At 39.3% G+C, this 24,932-nt stretch overlaps 2 protein-coding genes and 1 long non-coding RNA gene across 4 annotated transcripts in view; all 3 read left to right on the top strand.

Annotated features, from left to right (window-relative positions):
• The window catches only part of LOC115026302 (uncharacterized), a 33,172-nt gene extending 26,592 nt beyond the window's left edge, over positions 1–6,580 (top strand). Inside the window, exons 3-4 of the long non-coding RNA XR_003834282.1 lie at positions 5,743–5,829; positions 6,369–6,580. This is a non-coding gene — a long non-coding RNA (uncharacterized LOC115026302). The remainder of the gene's footprint in view (positions 1–5,742; positions 5,830–6,368) is intronic.
• Positions 6,581–11,187: 4,607 nt separating this feature from the next.
• Positions 11,188–17,189, top strand: cops2 (COP9 signalosome subunit 2). 2 transcript variants are annotated; one of them, XM_029456657.1, is made up of 13 exons: positions 11,188–11,419; positions 11,911–12,024; positions 12,115–12,192; positions 12,287–12,412; positions 12,532–12,621; positions 12,714–12,791; positions 13,052–13,226; positions 13,332–13,510; positions 13,624–13,676; positions 15,039–15,136; positions 15,230–15,312; positions 16,035–16,093; positions 16,685–17,189. In XM_029456657.1, the coding sequence occupies exons 1-13, from the start codon at positions 11,360–11,362 to the stop codon at positions 16,827–16,829; spliced, it is 1,338 nt and encodes a 445-aa protein (XP_029312517.1). In that variant the 5' UTR covers positions 11,188–11,359; the 3' UTR covers positions 16,830–17,189. The 2 variants fall into 2 exon arrangements, with proteins under 2 accessions (XP_029312517.1, XP_029312524.1); XM_029456664.1 differs by having other exon boundaries at positions 11,188–11,413.
• Positions 17,190–17,411: 222 nt separating this feature from the next.
• secisbp2l (SECIS binding protein 2-like) overlaps positions 17,412–24,932 on the top strand; it is an 18,434-nt gene continuing 10,913 nt past the window's right edge. Inside the window, exons 1-7 of the mRNA XM_029456676.1 lie at positions 17,412–17,660; positions 21,427–21,535; positions 21,617–21,716; positions 22,774–23,101; positions 23,204–23,342; positions 24,013–24,233; positions 24,855–24,879. Of these exons, the coding sequence (XP_029312536.1) occupies positions 17,640–17,660; positions 21,427–21,535; positions 21,617–21,716; positions 22,774–23,101; positions 23,204–23,342; positions 24,013–24,233; positions 24,855–24,879 (943 nt within the window). The 5' untranslated portion in view covers positions 17,412–17,639. The remainder of the gene's footprint in view (positions 17,661–21,426; positions 21,536–21,616; positions 21,717–22,773; positions 23,102–23,203; positions 23,343–24,012; positions 24,234–24,854; positions 24,880–24,932) is intronic.

Genomic DNA, 24,932 nt, shown 5'->3' on the forward strand with positions numbered 1-24,932 from the left:
TGACATGAATTCATAGAAAATAGCCCCGGCTGTCCAGTGATTGCTCACCAGGACCTTCTCAGGGATAATGTGTCATTGATCAGAGTGAGTCATTGGCTGTTACAATAGCAAATTCCAAAGGAATGAAAAGTATCACAAGTCCTTACAAGATTTAATTTCACTCTTCCAGTTGTTCAGTAGCAACACCATAGTGGAATCATGGCTTGCTAGACAAGATCTTGGGCAGAAACCACAACGATTGTAAGAGTAGAAAAAAAGAGGCTGTTAAAGTAAACATAGTTCTGTGGTCTGGATGAACCACTCACCAAGGCCGTGTGGGATGTGAGGAAGGCTTGTTAAAGCACCCAGAATGATGCATGTGAGATTATGGACACCGCCGCTAACTTCATCATACAGACCAGGCACACACATGCAGAGGATTCACAATGGCGTACATTTATGGAGAATTCCCCTCTCTCTAAAACTGATTGACTGATTCCTCCATAGTTGACCATATTGACTAAAGACAGGCAGTACTTAAACAAACTCACGCTCTGTCTGTGTGGCCATTGAGGGATGGGAGTCTCACATGAAAAAGCATGACAGAATTTTCTAAGAACCTGAATAATCAGCTTACATTGGAGCTAAGTAGGAACAGAGGGTGGTGGACTCGTGTTTGCTTTCCATTTTCAGCTCTGGCACAGATTCAGGCCACCTTGAAGAATCTGAAAACCATTATCCAGGACCGTTGGTCAAAAGTGCAGACTGTATAGGATATCACAGCACTGTGCCTCACAGAGAGACAGAGTGACGAGGATGAAGATGGAGGGGGAGCGAGAGGAGAATGGGGAAGGTAGGTATCATGGATGAGATATCGTGCGAGAAGGGGAGAAATTGAGAACAGAAGTTCAGCACGCCTTCCTGCGTAGACATCTCAATTACAGCCAGCTCGCCATGTCATTCATGTGAATGTGTTTGGTTTCACAGAAACAAAGGCATCCTCACAAAGTGATGTAATTCACAGCGGCCGTTTGTCCATCTGAAGTTACCTTCATGGTTGTCTGGCACACCACCTTTTGAATGCAACAGAAGATTAGGTATAGACGGGCCTAAAGACAGGCTTTCCCCCCCTATTGTCTCTTCCACACGCTCCCACTTGAACATGCATAAAGAGGGGTCACGCACATAAAGACAACATCAATCGCTCTCGAGCATGGCTCTGAGCAAGCTGCTGACTGATTCCTCTTAAAGGGAGCTAGTAATAAAGATAGGTGTTTGTAAATGTAGGTCTGTGAGTGTGACCTGATGGGAGCTTCTTTATTGTGTGTTGCAGTTGGTTTGGCTTCATAAATGTGTTTACTTTGTCCTCGTGTGCGTGTGACTGTCTGTGAAAACAAGTCAGATGATGTCATTCAGCTGATCCCTTTGCTGTATATTTATTTACAATCGTTGGATGTTTCTCCATTTTTTTTCTAGATATTAATCTTTAGTGATATTAGTGAAAATTAGGAATATGAGAGTGTGAAACTTTTTGGAATGACTGGGTTAAGATTATATTACAGTTTAACAAATGTTATATGTGCATGCTTCACAAATTGTTTTTTTTTACTGTACCTGTTTTTTTAAGGCCCCAGCTGGAAAAAGTGGTGAGTAGAAAGAAAACTAGATTAGTCTGAGAGAATGACTCGCATCGGAGTATATAAACCCAACTTTCATGAGTCTTTTTCTATAATTTGGATCTCCATTAGGGTTGGCCAAGTGGTTGCTAGCCTTCTTGAGGCCCACACAAAACAAACACCAATTTAAACAACAATTTGAAACAAGAAAAATGAGCGTCAGAAAATAAGTAGTCTGATGCAAAAGGCTAAGCAATAAAATTACACATTGAAATCAAAAACAGACTGTTGAAAAACATCAAATGATTACTAAAACAAAATTACATCTAAATGAAATTAATCTATTTTTGTTTCGGCATCTTGGAAAATCTATTTGTGATCTGTTGGTGGGTATTTCAGACAGAGGAAGAAAAAAAATATATATATATATGTATTAGTTTTGAATACATCTGTTTGTGGATATGGCCCTACCAGATGACCTTTGCTCTCAAATATTATATCCATGACCAATAAAAAAAGTGTACAAGGTTTTCACGAAAGATGTGTGAGATGATTTTACTCATCATTAAACTGAAAGGCATCCCCAGCATAAAATAACTGTTGAATATCCAGTAACTCTTGGACTATAGCTTATTTCACTTCAGGTATTTCAGTCATTTTTGTCTGTTTTAAGTGGACTTGAAATTTAAGGAAATTCTGTAAAAATGTAAATATCTAGAAAATATACAACAGAGTAATTTGTACAAAAATGGGGAATACATTACAGCTTCACAGTGGTATGCTGTTTAAAGGGTAAATCATACAGTTAAATACTGGTCGGTTTAGTCTTGTCTCTTTGTGTTAGCTTTAAAAATGAATTATTTCAGATCATATTCTCTAGAAATCCTCTGATAGGCAAGGATATTCTCCAAGGAGGAGGAAATGAGCCTAGGTTGATTTTAAGAAGCAAATTATCCCCCTTTAATGGCAGGAGAGTAGAGCGATATCTTGTAAAATATTAGATCATTAAATGAGATCATCTTAAATTAATCATCCCTTGACAGCAATCACGACAGATCCTTAGCAGTCTACCTCCGACTCTCACGCTAACGCTGATGCCATTGAAAGCCTCCTCTTCTGAAAGAATTGTTGTTTGTGGACACTTTGACAAAAATACAGGTATAAAAACAAACAATTAGATGATGTTACTTCATCTAAACAATGCCATGGATTTGAAACTTCACATCACATTTAACAAGTGATGATTCTCCTCCCAAAAGAAGCAAGTGCAAAGCCGTCTCTAATATTTTTTCATTCTTTTTTGTTTCATCGTCTGACCACCTGCAACATGCTTGCTAGTGCCAGTTAAGACATAAAGTAAATCAAAGCCAGGCCTGTGCTTTGGGGTCTAGTTAGTTGTAAGGGGGAAGTGTAATGGGAAAGCAGCACACTCTCTCTGCACTGTACACAACAGTCATTAGGCAACCCATCTGCTCAATGCTTGCATGCTAAGCGGTAATTTTCAGGCTCTGGTGTGTGTGTCAGTATTTGTGTGTGTGTTGGTTTGTGTGAGAGGCCAGTAGTGGTGGGCTCAGAGCAGAAGAGATGCTTGTGTGTGTGTGTGTGTGTGCGCATGTGCGCATGCATGTTTCTGCAATTATCTGGATGTCATCATAACCACAGAAATCAGGGCCTGATGGTATCTTCCCCACCCCCCTCCTCCTATCCCAAGCCAGTCACGAGAGCCTAGGGTCTCCTTTGACCACACACGCATACACACACACACACACACACACACACACACACACACACACACACACACACACACTGACACTGCATTATGCTTCCACATTTTGTAGGTAAACATCTCCAGATTGGTGAAGCGGGATGAAATTCCCGCCTCTGTGGGAAATGTTCCCAGAACCATTTGTAAACCCTCTTCTCCGCCGCCTCGTAGCTCTTTACAGATTGTAAAACACTGAATTTGTATCATAGATTACTTTGCTAAGTTTCTCGACCCTTCTTTCTGTGGGTTGTGAAAGACCCAAAAAGAAATCCAGTCACACAAAAAACCCCAACATATATTTATTTTTCTTGGCGAGAACCTCACAGGTTTGGTCAGATGTATTAATTTCCATGGTATCTTGAGGGCACATGACGCTGTAGCCTGTTGCTTCCGTGTAAATATGTGGTAAGCAGACTTCAACATAACATAGACAGTTTACATGTCGACAACACTGTGAATGAGAACGATTTACTGTATTGTGTTGTATGTTCAATCAATCAAATCAATCAAAAAACCTTTCAATTCAAATGTTGCGCATTAAGCCCATGACTTTACTTGTTCGCCGGTTTCCCTGTTTCCCCTTTACAAGCATAAGCGTCTACAATCACATGGAAGCATTGACAGTCACCATTACTGTCTACATGGCTAAACCTGAGCCATATGCTTAATCTAAATCACTAATACATTTTTGTAATAATATTTATGTTATTTTATGTAGCACAAATCCTGGGCTCATAAATGTGAAATGTTATGGCAACCAAGTTTGAGTTCATAACAAACGTCTGCACGTAAAGTTTCATCCGATGCAGCTCTGGCTCTAGTCACTCCAATTTTTGCCATAGGCTGTTGTTATCAGTTCTTTAGCCTTATCTCAGGTTTAGCAGGATCTTACTCCTATGGGACCCCAGAAGAAGAAAAACACTGAACTGCTATCTGTCCTTCTCATTGCCCTCCTTACTAGATTGCGCAAATGTGGTTGTGATGTGGATTTACTTGGGGCTCTTGTTAAATGTCTCTGTTTATGGTGATCTGTGACGATTGGACTTATTTTTGTGAGTTAATATTTCCCAATGTGTTGACAGCTATGCGTTTCAGCTCCTTATCCTGTATGAGCAGTGATTTCATCAAGTGTGGGAAATGGAAGATCACAGTGGATCTTGCGTCTCTGGGGAGGTTGTGCAACAGGGCCCGACTCAACTTACAACCAAGCACTGATGCATCAACTATTAGTGGGGGAGACATATAAACAAGGCTAGAGCCAATGATTGGCCGTCCATCATATGATCAAGACGTTTTCCTTCCACTTAAATGCCCTCTGCCTTTCGTAGAACTGTAATTTGTTGCCAATTAACATTGAGGGCACTCAAAGACAGATAAGGTACATCAAAGTCTCAGCCAGGACCCTGGTTACATGCGATGGAAAGTTACTATTTGTGACTGTCTGGAAAATCTCACATGCCACCCTTGTGGCATACCACGAGTCTCAGCTCACAATATGAGCAACTCACCAGTGGAGGAATAAACAAAGTGGACCCTAATGGATGAATGTGATTGCTTTTATTTGATCTAGGGGATGCTCATAAACTTAAGCCTTAGACATAACAAGGTCAGGCAAAGCAGACTCTTCCATATACACAATGTACATTTAGACCCTATGACTGTATTATTGCAAGTTGACTGCATGCAATTGAAGGCTTTGGCTCTTATTATTGCCAACAACATGTTGGGACTTTCTATTGCTTTGTCCTTTTTAAGATCTTTTCCTTCTTTTTCAGCCTAGAACACCCAAGAAAAGTTTGCAACATGCAGGATTGTGTACAGTATTGTTAAAAAAACAAAAGATTGCATCATCTCTTGCAAAACTAACAGAGGTTTAATCCTGGATAACTGTTATGTCTGTGGATTTCTGCAATAGCTAAACTATGTTTTATTGATATTAAGTGGTAGATCACATACTGTAGAAGCAATTACTCACTGATCTCAATCTAAACATGTATTGATATTCAGTAGCACACTGAGAGACATTGGTTATATTATTTATATACCTTGTATTTATCCTACAATGTGAAACGGTTAACACGTTGTGCATTACAGAGAGCCAACCACAATCTAGAAGTGTGCTCAAATTGACAAAACAGAAACTATCAGAAAGATATGGAAACAACATACAATGAAAAAACATCTTTGCATATACCCCAGGGAAACACGGAGAGCATATAAGTCACATCGTTTTCATTACAAATCTTGACTGCGCAGGGAAGAAACGGCTCCTTTCTAATAAAGCTTGTAAGATTCTTGTAGTTTTTCCACAAAAAATAACTCTAACCCATTGTTGCACTTACAGTATGTTTGCCAAGCCTGTTGATATCTTTTATTTTTCAGGGAAAGAGTCACAACTGCAGATGCCACAATACAGCCATGACGGCTGCAAACCAGAAATAAAGGACAAAAAGAAAATCAAACTACAAGGTGAATTTTGCGTGAAGAGAAAGAGACCCCGAAGAAGAAAACAATCCACTGTTAGTAGGCATGCTGAGCTTCCAGATATAGATATGGTATTTGATCTATATTTACAGTATGTAGAAGCTGAAGACACATGCAAGCCTTTCAACAGGAGCAGAGTTGTGTGCAAGCAGAGGTTTTATTACTCTACTTCTGACAAGCACTTTCACAGCTGTGGCTCCTCTGAGCTTAGCTGTCAGCTAAAGTCATAAATCACTCTGCTTACTCTGACCGGTCAAAACTGTGACAACAGAAGGTAAGTGCATCGCTATATGTTCTCACTCTGTATGAACCAGCATCCTGTCTGCCAAAGTATTTGACACTGTCATGTTAATGAACGCTTCTAAAGGGTCACACACCTTCTGTCAGACTGGTACTGAATATGATCCTGGTGCTTTGCATGAACATGAAGTTGGAAACCACCAATCAGCCTTGGCATTTGAAATGTGTGAGGGGATCTAAATACACCCTGTCTACTGGTTTGATTTCTTACACCAAACTTGCAGGGATGAGCGCACTAGGAGAGATGGAGAGGACATGAAGCAGCAGAGGAGGAGGAGAAAGGAGAGGGCTGAAAAGACCATGGGTATTTTAAAGAGTCCCGTCCTGCACTCTGCATCCTGGACCTGACCTGAAAGCTGGACTCACTTTTGTGCCACATCTGTTTTTATTTTATCTGCAGAAGAGAATAATAAAACAGGGCATCTTAGAGCTGTTAGCCCGTCATCCCATTATTGGGGGTGGGGAAGTCACATCTGCTAGCGTGGGTGGGATATTCTGATGCTCTGTGCTGCAGGGAGCTTTGGCTCGCTGGACTTTGTGACATGTTTGCAGTCATGAAACAACAACAAACTCTTACCAGCTTCCCTAGTGCTCAATCAAGTATTACCATTACCTCTGTAATTGTGTAGGGAGAATTGCTCTGCAATTCAAAAAGTTTAAGGAACTTTACTTGACAGACAACACACATACAGTATCCCTGACTTCACACTCCTTAAAGGAGTAGTTTAACATAGTAAGAAATTAGTGAGCTTTAGTGGTGCTGATAGAGGAATGTTGTATCCTATGGACAGAGCCAAGCTAGCTGTTTCACCCTGTTTCTAGTCTTTATGCTAAACTAAGCTAACCGGCTGTTAGCGGTAGCTTCGTATTTACTGTACACATATGTGAGTGGTATCAATCTTCTCATCTAACTCTTGGCAAGAAAGTGAATTCACATTTTCCCTAAGATGTTGAAATATTTTATATATATTTGATGTTTTTCATATTGATCCTGTCACGGTGTAAATTGAGCTGAAATGGACTAATCCTTAACCAAAACCATCAGCCATACTGTGGCCCAGATGAGCTCAGCCCAGATTAATACTGTCAAGCTTAGTTTAGTCAGAAATCATGAATGTGTTCACTGGATAGTATTTTTCTAACCTCCATACATTTATTATGTACACAAACTACCCCAACACCCTCAAACTCCAACCATCATACCCCACTCAAAGCATACCACACACATACCACCGTATGCTAGCGTGTGATGCACAGAGGGTGCCTGTGGACTTGGCTGCAGTGGCTGTTTCAGCTCTTGGAAGTTGGATTTCATCTGTAATAACAGCCCCACTTGATGGAAGTTGTTGCATAAAATTGAGACACGCTTCTACATACCTTGTAAAAATGAAAACAGCAACAAAAAAAGAGAAAAACAAACAGGCTAGTCACGCATATTGCACAAGTTGAGAATTGAGAGCAGCCATGATGACCTAAGGGTAGGTTGTACAAGGTTGGCAACTGCAGATTCTCAGGGCATTTAACAGTATGTGCATGCAGAGGCACACATGATTAAGCAGGTGTGTTTATTAGACCATATAAATATAAATATATATATATATATATATATATATATATATATATACACTTTGTGTGTGACTGTGCGTGCATTGGTGTGCAAGTATGAGTAATGATCTACAAGGGAGTTGGCAGCAGTACAACAAGAGTAAGCACCCTTGTGTTAGCACTTTAGTGGTGAGAGCCTGTGTAGAGTATACAAGCAGGCAGCCTGCTGAGAGAGGTACACAGGCCTTTGCTGCCAGATGCCATTCTGGAGATATTAAAGACTTGTCTCATGTTTAAGGAACTGTCAGACATTAGATTATATAAACTCTATTACGGGTATTAGGTTCGACCTAAAACAGTTTTTGGCAACCAAAAATTAAACGGCTTATAAAACCCAGTGTATACATTGACGCCAAGGCAATAATATCAATGTACTAAGTGTTTATCACACTGAGTCAGATAAATACAAGTATTTGGTGCTAAGTTGGTGAGTGAGATAGAGTTGTATTAAGCTTGTACTCTTTTGCCCTTCGAGTACTATCAGTATTGTCCCACCACAGCTGGGCAATATCTTCTTTACAGATTGTCAATATGTTGACTAATCAGTCGGTCTGTGGCGATAACGGTATGTGAAGAAGCCTAATGACATATAATTTGAGGACGTTGTGTGGGCGTTGTGATGACACATCAGGGTGTATTAGCACTCATGTGTCTTTTGTCTCAGACTCGCAGCTTTTCTGCCGTTGTTGATTCCGGCAGACGAGCACTGCTCATTCGTTAAGTCTTTGTGTTGAGGCAAACCCAAGTACAATTAATGAAATGTTGACAGACACTACACACGCAACACTGCTGCATCTCATGCACACAACAAATGGGTGTGCACATACTATCATGTCACTCGAGCAGGGCTGCCCAAAGTGGGGCCTGCAGGCTTTCTAGCAAAAAAGATTTTTATCTAAATTTCTCTCCATGCTGTTTTTTGTGAGGTAAAAATTATCTTAAAATATTTATAGTCCCTAATTATTAATAATTTGTATAATCTGAGCACGGCGGGCAGAGTGACAATTTGTGAAGGAAGTCAGTTTAGTGCGAGGGAATTAAGTAAAGAAAGAGTCAGACACAGTGGCACACAGAAGACATTTCAATTCAGAGAACTTGGGATCCTTGATCCATTTTTGATCTTAACTAAATACAATAGCTGTTTGCTTTTGACTAGTGGCCAAACATTACATTTCAGTTTTGGCCCTCCAAGGGAAACAAAGTTTGGACACCACCAGAGTGCACGCACACACAGGTCACCATCCCAGTGTGGATGCAGAGCAATTACAATATTGGTTTCTTAGTAAAACTAGTAGCGAGCCACAGTATTTAGTAAGCGATGCGATACATTTGTAGACACACTTGCGCAAGTAATATTACTCTGGACATTTGTAATGCTTTTAAAGTTATAGCTCGGTCTGGGAATACATTTTCCCCTCTACTATTACTGTTGGTGATTCATGTCTGGATATTGTAAATATTATTACCAAACTGACTGCATAGGACGATGGAATTGAGTTTTTCACCAACATGCATGTTTAAAAAATAAAAACGTTTTAAATAAACTTATGATGCGTAACTTGATGACACACAAGCTGATTGCGTAAATTTCCGGAACAGGAACGTAATCTTAGCAATCAGCAATAAATATTTTACAGGGTTCAATGTGGACGGACTTCCTGAGTGAGGCAGAGAGGCTGGACGGGATGTGATGCTGCCAATGGTCTCTGTGTGGCAGCCAAGAAGACTGTTGAGAGAACAGTCACGGAATCCTTTTGACATGAACCTGATTATTGCAGCTGACTGAAATCCGACACGCACAACTGGAGTTCATGGGATATTTGCAGTGGTGGAAATTAACTAAATACATTTACTCACCTACTGTATATAAGTAAACATGTTAAGTGCTTGTGCCTTTACAATTTATGCTACTTTATACTTTATTTTTCATGCAAAACATATAATAATCTTATAGAATATGCCTATAGTTATCAGTTGACTATATGATGTAATTGAAATCAACTCCACCCAATCAATCAACCATAATCCTACTTTTACTTTTAATACTTGAAATTCACTTGGATGATAACAGTTTTGTATTTTTTTTTTATATTAAGTAAGAGATCTGAGTTGTTGCTTAAAAAAATCCAAAAAAAATTGGGTTTGCCTGTAAAATATTTCACACCACCAAACAGTTCAAAATGAACCTGTGGCACTTGGATTCATTACTTGTATGTGGTGGTTGTGGTTACTTCTGTTTGGTCACTGCTTGTGGTCTTCCCACAGTTGTTGTGGCTAAAGACTCTAAAGTCAGTGATAGTTACATTGGTAGTCAAGTCACATATTTGATGTGTATCTTTTATACAGCTCTACATTAATGTTTTCTATTTTATGTACACAATATATGTATCATTAAAAATAAGTTATTATTATACAGCTGAATGGCCCCTGTCCGTGTTGTATCATTACATATTATAGTATCGGATTTTAATTTCAGATATATGTGCACAATGCAGTGTAATCTGTAACAATGTATCATATTTTATAAATGTGTGTTTACAAAAACAAATGGTCGACTGTTTTGCATGTATATTCTGAATCTGGAAACTAACTTGTAACTCCCTAAAGATGTCAAATGTACAGAAATAAAACGCAACATGAAATGGAAATACATAAGTAAAGTGCAAGTACCTCAAATGCAATAGTCTACCTAAGTGAATGTATTTAGTTACTTTCAACCACTGGATCTAAATCTACTAAGATAATACAAAATAAGATAAGATAAGCCTTTATTGATCCCCAGAGTGGAAATTCAGGTGTTGCAGCAGCACAGAGACATAAAGAAGTACAGATAAAAAGAGAAGTAACAATAAAAAATAAGAATAAATGAAATAAGAAGTATATACAATTAGTATAAGAGTGGAAACTATACAAGAACTAAACAAGAATGAACTATTCAAGAGCAATTGGAGACAAAGTTACAAGGTAAATCTAGACTAGTGTATAGGCAAACAATATATACCAGAATATATATAGTGGGATTAAGTAGTGATACTTAGTGTTGTCTGCATTAATATAGCAAAATATAAATATAATATAGTATATATATATTGACATAATATAATATATATAGTAACATATTGACATAATATAATATATATATAGTATAATATGATTTAGGCATGATATGAGGTATACGATATAGTATGAGGTGAAATGCAACAGTAGTAATATTAATAACATTAATGTATAATGTATAACATTATAGTATAGAGCAGCAGTATAACAGAACATCACATGTAATATGGTATATACGGTAGTGTATAGTATGTATATAATATGATATAATAATTGATAAAAGTAAGAATAATATTGCAGAACACTGTTTAAAAATGCATATGTTATTACAGACATGTAATGCTACAACATCCAGAGCTGCATCTGGTGAAGCATAATCACGGTGTAACGTTATGGTGTTTCTGAGGCGATCCAACAGCACCATCTATGGACGGTGATCGGGGCCGTTGCTCCCTGCCACCCTGACACACACACCACTTCACCATCGCTGCAAAACACAGCACAGGCCGGGCTACTGACTGTCCCCTGAATAAGAGCGAGGAAGACCATCAAGATGTCTGACATGGAAGACGATTTCATGTGCGACGATGAAGAAGATTACGACCTGGTATCTGTAACTGAAATTATTTACTTTGCGCTTATATTTTAAATGTTTGTCCGTTGAGCGCTAATAGTGGAGGGCCGATAGTACGAGCTAGCTATTGCTAGCTGTTTAGTTAGCTTGTTGGCTAATATCAAGCTGACAGCGGATGACTAATGTTAGCGTCCTGACTGACTAACGGTAGTTTGTACTATGCAGTTGGCTTAATATACATTAACCATGCTGGATAGCCAACTTAGAGTACTTGCGTTCAAACTGTCATTGAATTTCAATCGCAGGAATGAAAAGTAAACCAAACGGCTAGTTAGCAAACCGTGGCGTTGGCTAACTTTACGTTAGCTCAATGCTCATACTTGCAGCATTGTATTTAGGGATAATTTGCTATCCCTACCTTCGTTCTAGTTAAAGAGTTTCCGGTGTGTATTGTTACCAAACGTGCAACTTATATGTTTACATTGGATCTTCTGATTTGAACTTTGACATGATAATGTGCTTACATTTAGGAATACTCAGAGGACAGTAATTCAGAGCCAAATGTGGACTTGGAGAACCAGTACTACAACTCCAAAGCTTTGAAGGAGGATGATCCTAAAGCAGCACTCTGCAGTTTCCAGAAGGTGGTAGTAATCCGTAAAAACAATCTGTTCTTATGTCAGTTATTTAAAGCACACTATTTACTGACTTCTCTTGGTTTTTCTTGTGTTCAGGTATTGGAACTAGAAGGAGAGAAAGGAGAATGGGGATTCAAAGCACTGAAACAGATGATCAAAATCAACTTCAAGCTGGTAGGCTCTTCAACACATGCCATACTTTGTTTACACCTATCCCTGCAGACAAAAAATCTTGAGTAGTTATTTTCTTTGTGTCTTAACCCTGTAGACAAATTTCCCAGAGATGATGAACAGATACAAACAGCTTCTTACATACATCAGAAGTGCTGTCACCAGGAACTACTCTGAAAAGTCCATCAACTCCATTCTGGACTATATCTCTACCTCCAAACAGGTAGGGATAGACGATATGAGCCGGGAAAATCCAGCTGGCTGTTACATATGTTGTATCCTTGGACCTTGCAGTACCAGTTTTAAATCTGTATTTCTGAAATGTGTTTCATCTGTTGCTAGATGGACTTACTACAGGAGTTCTACGAAACCACACTGGAGGCTTTGAAAGATGCAAAAAATGACAGACTGTGGTTTAAAACTAACACAAAGGTATACAAAGCTTCTTCACTGATTCCACTGATGTGAAACCATCATTTTCTAGTAGAACAGGTGCTCAGAAAATGTTTTGTCCCCCCCTGCAGTTGGGGAAGCTGTACTTGGAGAGAGAGGAGTACGGGAAACTGCAAAAGATCCTTAGGCAACTTCACCAGTCATGTCAGGTAATTAGATATGTTTTTATAATATATTTTTGTCTGTATAATGCAATAATATGTGTCCTTGGTTTAATAAAAAAAAGAAAGTTTTACCTTTGAGATCTATGGAGAATATATGGTAGCTGCTCAATTTGTTAATTTATTGATCATTCAAACTTAGATAATCAGTAAATAGTAAAAAAAAAATGTGTAACAGGCATGTGTAACATATATATATATATTTGACCACAGCAATCATCTAATAACTTTTTTTCTATCGACTCCAGACAGATGATGGAGAGGATGACCTGAAAAAAGGCACTCAGCTGTTGGAGATCTACGCTCTGGAGATCCAGATGTATACAGCACAGAAAAACAACAAGAAATTGAAAGCCCTGTATGAGCAGTCACTTCACATTAAATCTGCCATTCCTCACCCGCTCATAATGGGAGTTATCAGAGGTATGATGGTGCACATACCTCCTTCAATCATTGTGCAGTTGTTTAGCTTTGTAGTACTGCCATAGCTGTCTGCTGAATGACCTGTGCTTGTTTGCTCCTGAGCAGAGTGTGGTGGGAAGATGCATTTGAGAGAGGGTGAGTTTGAGAAAGCTCACACAGACTTCTTTGAGGCCTTTAAAAACTACGATGAGTCTGGCAGCCCAAGAAGGACAACATGCCTGAAGTACCTGGTCCTAGCCAACATGTTGATGAAGTCAGGAATAAACCCTTTTGACTCTCAAGAGGTATGAAAGTTATTGTTATTGTTGCTTAGTATTTGTTGGTGTTTGTGCTTAACATGTTGACATTCACTTAAGTTTTATTGCGAGGCCTAACTTTTTTTTCAAATTTTCCAAAGGCCAAACCATACAAAAATGACCCGGAGATCCTAGCAATGACGAATTTAGTAAGGTAAGCATACATTGATGTATTTTATTTTATTTTTTTCGTTTTTTTGACGACAAACTTTTTGCTATTGTAGTATTGGCTATTATTTCTACCTGTTGTAACATCTTACTCACCAACTTTCTGAGATCCATACCATATTGATGGACACAGCTTCACTAAGCAGCAGACATTTTGAAGCTAATGCGCTTACAAGATTCCTGCTGTTCGGAGTTGTATCCTCATGATTGTTTGCACTTATTGTAAGTCGCTTTGGACAGAAGCGTCAGCTAAATGATCTGTAATGTGATGTAAAAAATAGCCAAGCAAAAATAATAGTGAGACTGCTGTGGTATGACGTTTATTTACACCAACTGTCTAAACTATTTATAAGTGAGAACAAAAGTAAATGCACTTAAAATGTCTAGAACAGATCCTTTGGGTAAAGACTTGGATAATTATATGGTTGAACCGTCTTATCGTATGGTTGTCCCATGTACTCAGTTGTACAGTTGTGTCGGGCTCTTAATTCATGAAGGCGTAACACCACTCACTCCACTAAACATCAGTATGTCATTGTGAGGAAAACACAACTTTTAAAAGAGAAGAAAGGAGAGAAGTGATTGTCTGATTGTCACCAGTCCTTAACAATATAAATATAAATATAAATATAAATAATACATTCTTCAGAATCCAACTTTTTATTTAAGTGTACCCTAGGTGTGTGCTCAGCACATTGTGATGCACTTGAGTGTTGGTGAGAAAAATGTTATTGTTAGTGGCCAAAACTTGTAAATGCACCCAAAGTGCTAGAAATGAAAATAGTTTCCAGTGTTTTGAGTGTATTGTTATTGTTGAACCAGATGCTTTTACTGTTTGGCCTTTGCTCAGTATTTTACTGCTTATCATTCCCTACGTCCCTGTTGCATACTAGCTGTTACAGTTTGGTGTGTGCAGTTTGTTCACATGTTTCGTTGGATCCCTCGTATAATTTCAATTAATGGTCTTGGTATTATTTATAACTGTTGCCAAAACAGTGCTCTGTCAACATGGGTGTACATTACACAGTGTTTGTATCAACTTTGAAACATATCTTTTGTCTTCCCGAAACCTTCAGTTGTCTTCTGCTTCCTTGTTTGCTTTCTTTTGTTCTCATGTTGCATAAATAACTATCTGTCACAGATTGCTCAGGTTTCATGCATATTTTTGACATTTTTATTGCATAAACAAGAAACTAAGAACGCACACCCAAAACTGCAATAAGAATAGTGTTTACAAAAAATCTAATATTTTGAAATGTGTTTGACAGTTATCAGGATGAGAGTTTTTGTGTGGGTCACAGAGACGCAATGTATATAGTATAACAACACTCACTGTTTTTCTTTCCAGCTCCTACCAGAACAATGACATCACTGAATTTGAGAAGATCTTGAAAACAAATCACAGTAACATAATGGACGACCCCTTCATTAGAGAGCACATAGAGGGTGAGTGGGGAACTTGACTTCAGTCCACATGTGTGATAAATGTGTCATTTTCTTTTTTTCCGACTGTAGCTGATCATTGCTGTTGTGTTGCAGAGCTCCTGCGGAACATTAGAACACAAGTACTTATCAAACTCATCAAACCGTACACGAGAATACACATCCCTTTCATTTCTAAGGTAAGTTCATGTGATCACAACGTGTCCTGTACAGTGACTTTATCTGTTCTCTTTCCTCTTTGATCATATTCTCTGGAAATATTTTTAGACAACCATTTGCACTGATGGCCATGTGACTTTGTGTGAATTGTTTTAAATGGATTATTTCCACTTTTTCAGTCATATCGGTGAAGAAAAAGGTATACTGGGCAGGAAGCACACACATAATCTCAAGTTTTCCAGACGCAAGATTCAAAGTTAAAGGATTTGTTCTGGCTTTGCAATTTAGTTTACATTTCAGATTCAGGCCTCTAGATTTTGTCATTTTCTAAAATAATCCCCCCTCTCCTTTTTATGTTCATCGTAACTATCATTTTTCAACTGCACAGGTTCTCAAATCATAGTTCAGGGTGTATCTTACCTGAAATGACATTAACATAAGAAGAGGATCTAAAAAGGCAACATTATTAAGAGGAAGCAATAATGGTATTTTCTCACCTCTCAGTATGCATTAGTCATAACAAATGCTTGTACATGGATGGTATATGTCGATGCTTTTTCAACACGGTTCGTCTTTACGTATTACTTCACATACTTGCGTGATACACATTCTCCACAGGTCTGTTGCAAACTGGTTCTGCCGTGTGTTTAATTCTGTGGATCCTTTCATGGGAAATCATACTAGTTGACATACTTCTGTACAGATGTGAGGGTGAGTCTTGTCTGTTTCTTGTGTTTTTCAGGAGCTGAACATTGATGTGTGTGATGTGGAGAGTTTGCTGGTGCAGTGCATCTTGGATAAGTAAGTTTCTCCCACGTGTCTGCGGAGAAGTCGAATGAAAAATAACTTCCTTCCTGTAAATAGCTGGTATTTCCTCATAGTTTGCCTCCTTTGGCCTTAAGGGAGTCAGGCGGTATGAATTGACACTTTCAGTTGCATCTTGTACTAAACCGATTGTCATACTCTAAGAGTCATCTGCTATTTAAAGCCTCACATTCAGCTGAACTGGATCTGACGTAAATTACACACCAGATACATTTTATATATTCGAGACTGTTGACTAAAATCTTTAAACTTTTATATTGATTGATTAATTAATTAATTAATTAATGCCAGTCCCTTTTGAAACTGTAAGCAAATATATAATATACATTTATTTAGTATTTTTAGTATTTAGCCACATTTTTATTGTTATTCACTGTCTTTACAGCCTTATCTGAAAATGAACAGTCAGATCAGATATACATTTGTAACTACGAGAAGACTAGGAATGATTGAATTGGTATCTCAAGGTTCAGCTGTCAGAGCTTGACTAAATCATGTGGAGAATTTAGTTATATTTATATTGCGACAGGTGTCGATTCTCTACTTACTTTCTCTATTCTTTCACAGCACAATCCACGGCCGAATTGACCAAGTCAACCAGCTTCTAGAATTGGACTACCAGAAGAGAGGAGGGGCTCGCTACACAGCTTTAGACAAATGGACAAATCAGCTGAACTCTCTCAACCAAGCCATTGTCAGCAAGCTAACATGATGGCATGTAAAATCAAGAGACAAGGAAAATGGCATGTTTGAATACATCCATAAAGTATGCTACTGTGCTTCTTCAAGTAAATCCTCTGAGACGAGATACACAGCACTGGTTTTGAGAATGCCACCAATTTCAAGAAGACTCCAGGAACCCCAAGAACGTGTTCAAAGTGTGTTTTGTGGCGATGAGCGGAAATCACCGAAACTTATTTTTGTTTTTCATGTTCCTGATTGGCAGATTCTTCCATGTGCAACACACGAATGCTTCAGTTGTTTAAAAAAAGTCCAAATGTGTATGAAAACGTGTACACAGTATTTTAATGTATACTGTTGCCTGTTGGTAATAAACAGATTTCTCTCAGCACTAAAAGGATTCAGCTGCCTTTGACTAGCAAAAGTTTTAACTCTGTGACTGGCGAGTTGGAGTCAAATAAAATGTTTTTAACTGTCGTACATGAGACATAAAGAAATCTTTATTTTCCTTGATTTGAATCCCAATTTAACATATTTATATGCGCACGACATGCGTTTCTCAGCCAGTAAAAGCTTTTTGAGCCTCTTCGGCTTCCGCTCCAGGTGACTCCCATTTCCAGTGACAGCAGTTAGCTCACTCGCAGCGAGCCCGAGCTGCCAGCTAGTCTGTGGAGAGGACAGCCAGCTGACGCAGCAGATAGCGGGTAGTAGGAACTGGGTGTGAGTCTATCTAAGCCTTCAGTGATTATTGTTATTATTCACAATGAAGAAATTAAAAAGCCCCACATCCTGACGTCTACATTTTGGTCAATGACCATCTGTCGCAGTGTCGGTGACTGACATGGACGCTAGTGACAATAAGGTACAGTTTGTTTAAAGATTATGTGTTTTTGTGTGGCTAAAGCTGTAGCCTGTGAAAGAAGAAGGGACATAACGTTAGTTTATGCTGCCGAGGCCCAACATCGCACTCTTGTTAACGTTATTCTAAGAAAGCTGCTATTCCCTTATTGTAATTATAATTAGCATCGTTGCTTAATGTTGTGTTACATTGGCTATTTCGGTCAATAGTCATACAAACGGCACACTATGTTTAGGTGTTTTGTCATGGAGGCAGCATTGCAAACATCTATCCAATTTGGCTAGTAAGCTAAAACGGCTAACGGTAACCGCAGCTCACACAAGCTTGCGGATAATGCATTTCTTGTCTTTTTTCGCAGTTCATGTGTTTTCGTTTGTTTTACAACACGGCTTGGAAGTATTTTCATTTCAACAATTATATGCGATAAACCCAGAAAGACAATCTTGTGTTAAAACATGTAGCTTGGCTAGCTAGCTAGCGTTAAAGCTAAATATATCAGCTGTCATTTGACTGTGCTTGTCATTTTAAGCAGAGCGACAGATACAGCCAGCGGTTATTTTGGAAAATGTATTGTTTGGTCACAATTTGTGGAGTTGGACTCAACACGAAGGTTTCTCTTGGGTAAATGTTGGGAATGTGTGCACGATGAGAGCTCTGTTGTTGCCAGGAGAGGCGGAGAGGTTTCGTGCATCGTAAGTAGAAGAATATCTAGTTCTTCTACATGTATGGCATTCTTCTGACGCGGTTTGCAATGCAGACAGTTTAGTTTAGTTTGGTTGGGTTTTGAGTCCTAAGGCGTTTGGCCAATGCCTCAGATTAATTGTTTTCTGGCTGACAACATGGAGGATCCTCAGGTCAAATATGTCAGATTGCATGCATCTGAAAATGTGTATTCTAGTGTTGTGATAGTCATCAGATCTGTCTTCAATGTGTGAAACCTCCTAAAAGCTTTGTGCATATGCTCTGCTTTCTACCCTGCCCTGTCCAGCTCTCAGTACAGAAACAGATACTATCTGTTGGTGTTTGAAAGCAACTGGTGTGAGAATAAGTGCTTACACAAACAGAGGCCTGTGAGATCAGTAGCCCCCAGTCTAATCACTCCGAGATCTGACATCCCCAACAAATGCACATCTGGGTCTGACCTCATTGCCTTTTCCACAATCATCGCTATTCTCACTCACCCTCTCACTAACACACAGATACTACAAAGAAACACATGGTTGATTCAAGAGATGGATCCGCTGGCCGGCTATGTTTTCTTTCATAACTTAAAAATGTTCTCCACTTCTGTTTAGAATTCAAGATTCAGCACCAGTGCACACATGGCCTCCATGCTATGACTTGCTGTATAATTATCTTATCCTACTTTATCCTCTCAAACTTAATCCTATAACAACACCCTTTCAGATGTACTGTGCCATCGCACAGGTACGGACCAACTACTGTAGTCCTAAACCCTGAAAGCCATATCACTCTGGGCTGCTTACTACTTGGAGGTTTGGAAAATAATTCCTTACAGCTGTAGTTTGGCTTTATATGCTCAACTGGTAGAACCATTCGCCCTGATTCTATTGAGATCGGATGGGATCTATACATTATCTAAGGAAAAGTGAGAGAACCACCCACGGACAGTAGCAGGGGAGACAATAGCTGTCTGTGTGACATCCACTGTCCACACTGATGACTATTCATGCATCCTGACCACTGTTACAGAGAAGTGTGGGGGCGCCTTTGTACTCTGAACCCTGTCACCTCTCCTCATCCTTAGCAAAATAGCAGATCATTTTAATAGGACCTCTTGGACAGAGCTGTCACCTCCGGTCAGACCCATGCCACCACAATGTCAAGTGAGGAGAACTCAGAGGTGTGAAAGATGCTCCCAGACAGCAATGGAAATAGACCGTGACAAAATAACACAACTGCTCTTCTCGTCCTGTCCTTCAATTAGGAAACATGCTTTGGGGTTTGTGCTATGAATTGGACATTTAATTACTTAGCAATTTTAATGTTTTATGGCATTATAGCAATAACTCTTTGACATGATATAACAATAAAGTTTATTTTTATTACACATATCAAATTCAGACACACATTTCTTGTTAGGTTTGACAAGCGTGTAATGACATGGAAGTTAATATATTTATTTCTGACACAAACAAACGTGATATTATGTTTATTAGTTCCAAGATCAAGTCCTAAACCTTTGAATGCCCCTCTAATCTGTAGCCTTTCTGTGGCCTGCTGTACCATTTCCTACAGCACCACTGTGGTTGTGGCCGGGCCATAAATCTGGACACTTATAAAACTACACTGACTTGGAGAGGACTTTTTTCTTTTCTTTTTTTTTTTTTTTTATCAAATTGCTCTTTTGATTTGATTATAAAATGTTTCATTGTATGTTTATCTTTTGGTAATTTGTACACAGGAAATGGTCTTTTGTCTAAAGCTCTTTGTTTCCTAAAGTGTAATGCAAAAGTGCTGCCAGTGGTGATTTGTTTTTATTTTAATGTCAAAATCCTTTAGCCAAAACTCAGATGTTTGTGAGGCGTGATGATCTTCCTTCTTAGTCCAGTTTACTTGTGTGTCCCCTGGTTTGTTTTGTGAGTTTAGAACCGGTTAGAAACTAATAACTGTTTAGTTAAGTCCTTAATTGGGTAAAATAAACTACAGTATGTGTCTCATAACAAGGCCACGTCTGGTGTCTGTCCCTTGGTGCCATTATGTGTCGTAGGCTTTGAGGAAATTGAACAACATGGCATTTAAGGCCTCAAACACCAGCTTTAAACATGTCTCTACTATTACCTTACTTATCTTTCCTTACTGTTTTTTTAGCCATACATGATAGCCATTGTAAAACGATATGCAAAACAAAACTTAAATTCCTTTTTGGCTTTGAGGTACTAAGACACACCTCATTGTCAACCATATCAACAAGAATCTGATCATTGTTTATATTCTTCACCGCTGTTTATCTAGCTGCAGATGTCTTAGTCACATGAGAAATTGACTGTCAAAAATAGCTGGAGCCCTTTTTTGACGTGGTGTGTACATTGCTTAAATCCTCTGCCAGTTGTGTCTTATGTCATATTTGAACTTATAAAGGTTTTATGTGCTTGTGTTAAGGCCTGATACCTTCTTTTTTTAATTAATGGTGGTAGACATTTAAGAATGTAAACCAACTGGAACAGTATTAGGAAATCAGTGCTCAGCTGTGATTACCACTGAACAAAGGTCGGTCAGTAAACTAGATGGATAGATAGATACTTTATTTATCCCGAGGGAAATTCAGGAACATTCAAATAACATTCAGTACTCAAGTTAATAACTTAAAAATGCCTCTGCATAGATTTTCTCATACTACTGTAGGTTTTACAGTGTTTTGGGAGTTTTTGTTAAGTTGTGTCATTAGTCTTACAAAGTTTAAGCCCCAGCGAGATTGCTTAACAAACTACACAAACAAAGTCAATTTATGGATTTTCATTACTATGCTGATATGGATTGTTGCTTCCACCCCAGAACTAACCCATTGGATAGGTGTGGGATGGCAATACCACTAATGAAATAATAAGATCCGTTTGTACCATGTTGATACAGAGAAGGCTTGATCAAGTACAATCGGAGAATGTGGAGACTGAGTTGAGCAACTTTACTTGCGAAACAGATCTTTGTTGTAGACCTAACTTCTCCCTCAAATAAACCATGTTGTCATTCATTGGCTGCTGTTGATCACAGTGTGACAGTCATGGCTGTTCATTTGTCTTTTGTGCAGGATGTGAAGCTTTCAGCCGAAGTGGAACCGTTCATCCCACAGAAGAAAGGTCTCGAACGATCCCTAGTCAGCATGAGTCTTTCTGGAGAGGCAGGAGGAGGAGGAGGAGGTGGCGGCGGCGGCAGCGGAGGAGGAGGAGGAGGAGGAGGTGGCGGCGGCGGAGGAGGAGGAGGAGGAGGAGGAGGAGGAGGAGGAGGAGGAGGAGGAGGCGGCGGAGGGGTGGAAACTACTCCCATACCCAGCTACCTCATTACCTGCTACCCTTTCGTTCAGGAGAACCAACCCAACAGGTACTGTCTCTCTGTCACAGCAAGGGGATGGATTGCATTATAAAGCCAGTCGTTTCAATCCCTTTTAACTCTGAGCGAATGACGCCAGTGACTCTGGTTAAAGATAATTATAGATTTTGCCGATGCTTTGGCAGAAATATTGCTAGTCCTTGTGGTATTGTGGGAAGTCTGTTGTCTGAATTTCGAACCGCCCAAGAACAATTTGCTCTCTTCTGGACCTTTCTATTTCCAGAAAAACTCATTCATTGCATTTTGTACTGTAATAATAATAAATAATAATAATATAACGAAGAGAAAAACACTTTGTCCCTAATGTTGTGTTTTCTCAGTAGTCTTAAGATTGCTTAATTATGAATGAAAACCTCCCCAGAGTTAGAGTTTACATGGAACCACAATCTATGTTTCCAGTGGGTCTTTCTTTGTCCAGAGTGATCTGCTGTAACCTTGCACACATCCGTTCCTTTGTTTCCTTCCCCCCTATTTGAATGCAAGGAAATGCCCGGTATAGTAGGCTGGCTGTGAAAATATCATCTGGATCCTTATCAACATTTCTGCATACCATGTACAAACCAAAACTCATGCACATCACTGCGTCATCACAGATGTTAACCCGGGGAACATCAGCCATCTCTTCTTTTTTTTTTTAAGTATGACCATTGATATTTTAATAGGGGAGGTATCTTCATGAGCCATTTTAGCTTAAAACCTCTCCTGCACAATGTTCAAACTGTGCAAATAAATAAAGTAAACTAAATCTTATTTTGTGGACATAATTTAATCTGTCTCAACATTGATGCATGTTAAAAGAAAATCCAAACGAGAAATGTTAAAATAAAATAAAATTAACAATGCTAAACAGTTTAGTATTAAGACAATATAACCTGCATCACAGCCTTTAATGTAACATTTTGTAAAGATTCATTTTAGTATTTTGTATAACATTCTTTGGGAGAGGAATTTTATTCTGTAAATGTTATGGCGGGACATTTTAGATTTTGGTAGAAGGTAGAAGAATATCAGCAATAATTTACCATGTCATCTCTCTACTCCTTCACAGGCAACATCCTATGTATAATGGAGGGGAGCTGCGCTGGCAGCAGCCAAACCCCAGCCCTGGTGGTTCATACCTGGCCTACCCCATCATGTCTTCACCCCAGCCTCCGGTCTCCAATGACTACACGTACTACCAGATTATGCCTGCTCCATGCCCACCTGTGATGGGCTTCTACCAGCCCTTCCCTGGCTCCTATGCAGGTCCTGTTCAAGCTGGAGTGGTCAACCCCGTCTCAGCAGATGTCAGTGAAAGGCCACTGCCTCTGGGGCCAGCATATGGGGTGGCCAGTCAGAGGGGGAGAGGCATGGTCCGACCTAATGTTCTCCCAAAGGTACAGAAGGTCAACATTGACGTCACAGTATTTGTATCACTAAATAAATCATCCTCAGTCTATTTAATGAGCATGTGCTGCCTCTTTTTCTATCTCCTACAGCAACAGTTAGGTGTGTGCCTGGCTCCAAGGGGTCGCCGGCCTCCGACCAGGAGCGTAGCTGTGCAGAAGGAGGTGTGCACCTTGGGGCCTGATGGTAGGACCAAGACAGTCATGTTGGTGGATGCAGCACAGCAGACCGGTAAGAATACTGCGGCAATATTTAAAGGTACATCTAAGTCCGAACATGCAGGGTTTAACAATAAAACCTTTGAGAAAAAGACGAGAAGAGGGTTAGTTGTAGCCGTGGGAATATTCTGAGCTTGAATTTTCCACAAAGTTTATGGCCAACCACAGTGATGTTCTTTAGTCCTGTGGCTGAAAGGAGGCTGATGCTTAAAACATTCCAGACTTTTTTGAAGGTGTTGCGTCAGAGAGGAAGTAGGGCACAATGCGTTGTCTGATCGTACAGGTTATTGTTGATGATGCTTTTGTTTCACTTCTGAAAGACCTGGCATGCAGAGTTTCCAGTTTGCGAGCTTAACATGTGTGCCTGTCATGTTGTCAACAGTGATGTCTCTATTGTTGAGCCTGTGTCATAAATAGTTTGGCTTCTCTATGGTATTTTTATGTTCCCTGAAAAACGTCATTCAGTTTACTCGAAGTAACCTTGGTCATTGCTAACAACTGCGTCTCTGTAATTATTGTGTAAATTACAATTAATAACTTGAAACTTGATCTAATACATTTATAGTCTGTTTTTTTTTTTTATCGACACTTACATTCTGATAATGGTAGCGGTTGTATTCCCCTTTTGTAACACTGTGTAATAGGTTCATTTCAGGTCTAAGCTCCTCCTACTTTGTCCTAAGATTTCCAAGGTGAGGTGTCAGGCCGGTGTGCTGCTGAGCGGGCTAGTCCCCTGCTGTGGAAGAACCGAACAAAGAGAAGACGGGCGTCCCATCCATCTGAAAGCTACGAGCAGGGCGCCAGTGAGGCAGATATAGACAGTGACAGCGGCTACTGTAGCCCCAAGCACAACCAGGCGGCAGGGCTAATGCAACGGACAGCGGAGAATTCAGTAGCTCCAGCAGTAAGTTGGCTACTCTCCATCAGCGCCAGACCCAGCAGACTAAACTGTAGAATTAGTTTGAACTCATAATCACATAATAATTTAACTAGAGTTAACAGTTCTTTGATTTCGATTCAGTGCTATGGACGAAGTTTGAAACGTATAGTAAACACGTGAAGTATGAAATAGAGACAGCTTTCAGACGGCAAGTCAGCAATTTGAACGTTCTTAAGTGATATTCGTTCTGAAAGTGTCAAAAATTAACTTTCAGTGGCTGAAGTGGATATCACACAAAAGGATTTAAGTTGTTTGCATAAGTGGAGTACACTTTGAATCACACCCCGAGCACTTGTCTTTATCATGCTTCATCATAAAAGTGCTAATTATTCTAACAGTCATGGCAGTGTTTAGTAGTAACAATGATAAAGGTCATAGATATACCAGAGATAACGTTTGCAACATTTCTCAACATACAAGACTCTACTTGTGTTACAGCACTGTACAGAGCAAATACCAATGAGAGAGGTGTAATGTAGTCTTTAATTTACCCTTGCTCTCTGTGTTATAAGCACATTTAACATACAATATATATTAATTTGTCTTTTTTCCCCTCCACCCTCTCCTTGTCTCTGTGTTGTATAGGGAGTAGAGGCTGGTGTAATGACAAGTAAGTTTGATGCAACACATTCCTTCCCCTCACACGTTCATGCTGCTTTGATA

Source organism: Cottoperca gobio, chromosome 3 (assembly GCF_900634415.1).
Source record: "Cottoperca gobio chromosome 3, fCotGob3.1, whole genome shotgun sequence".
Lineage (NCBI taxonomy): Eukaryota > Metazoa > Chordata > Actinopteri > Perciformes > Bovichtidae > Cottoperca > Cottoperca gobio.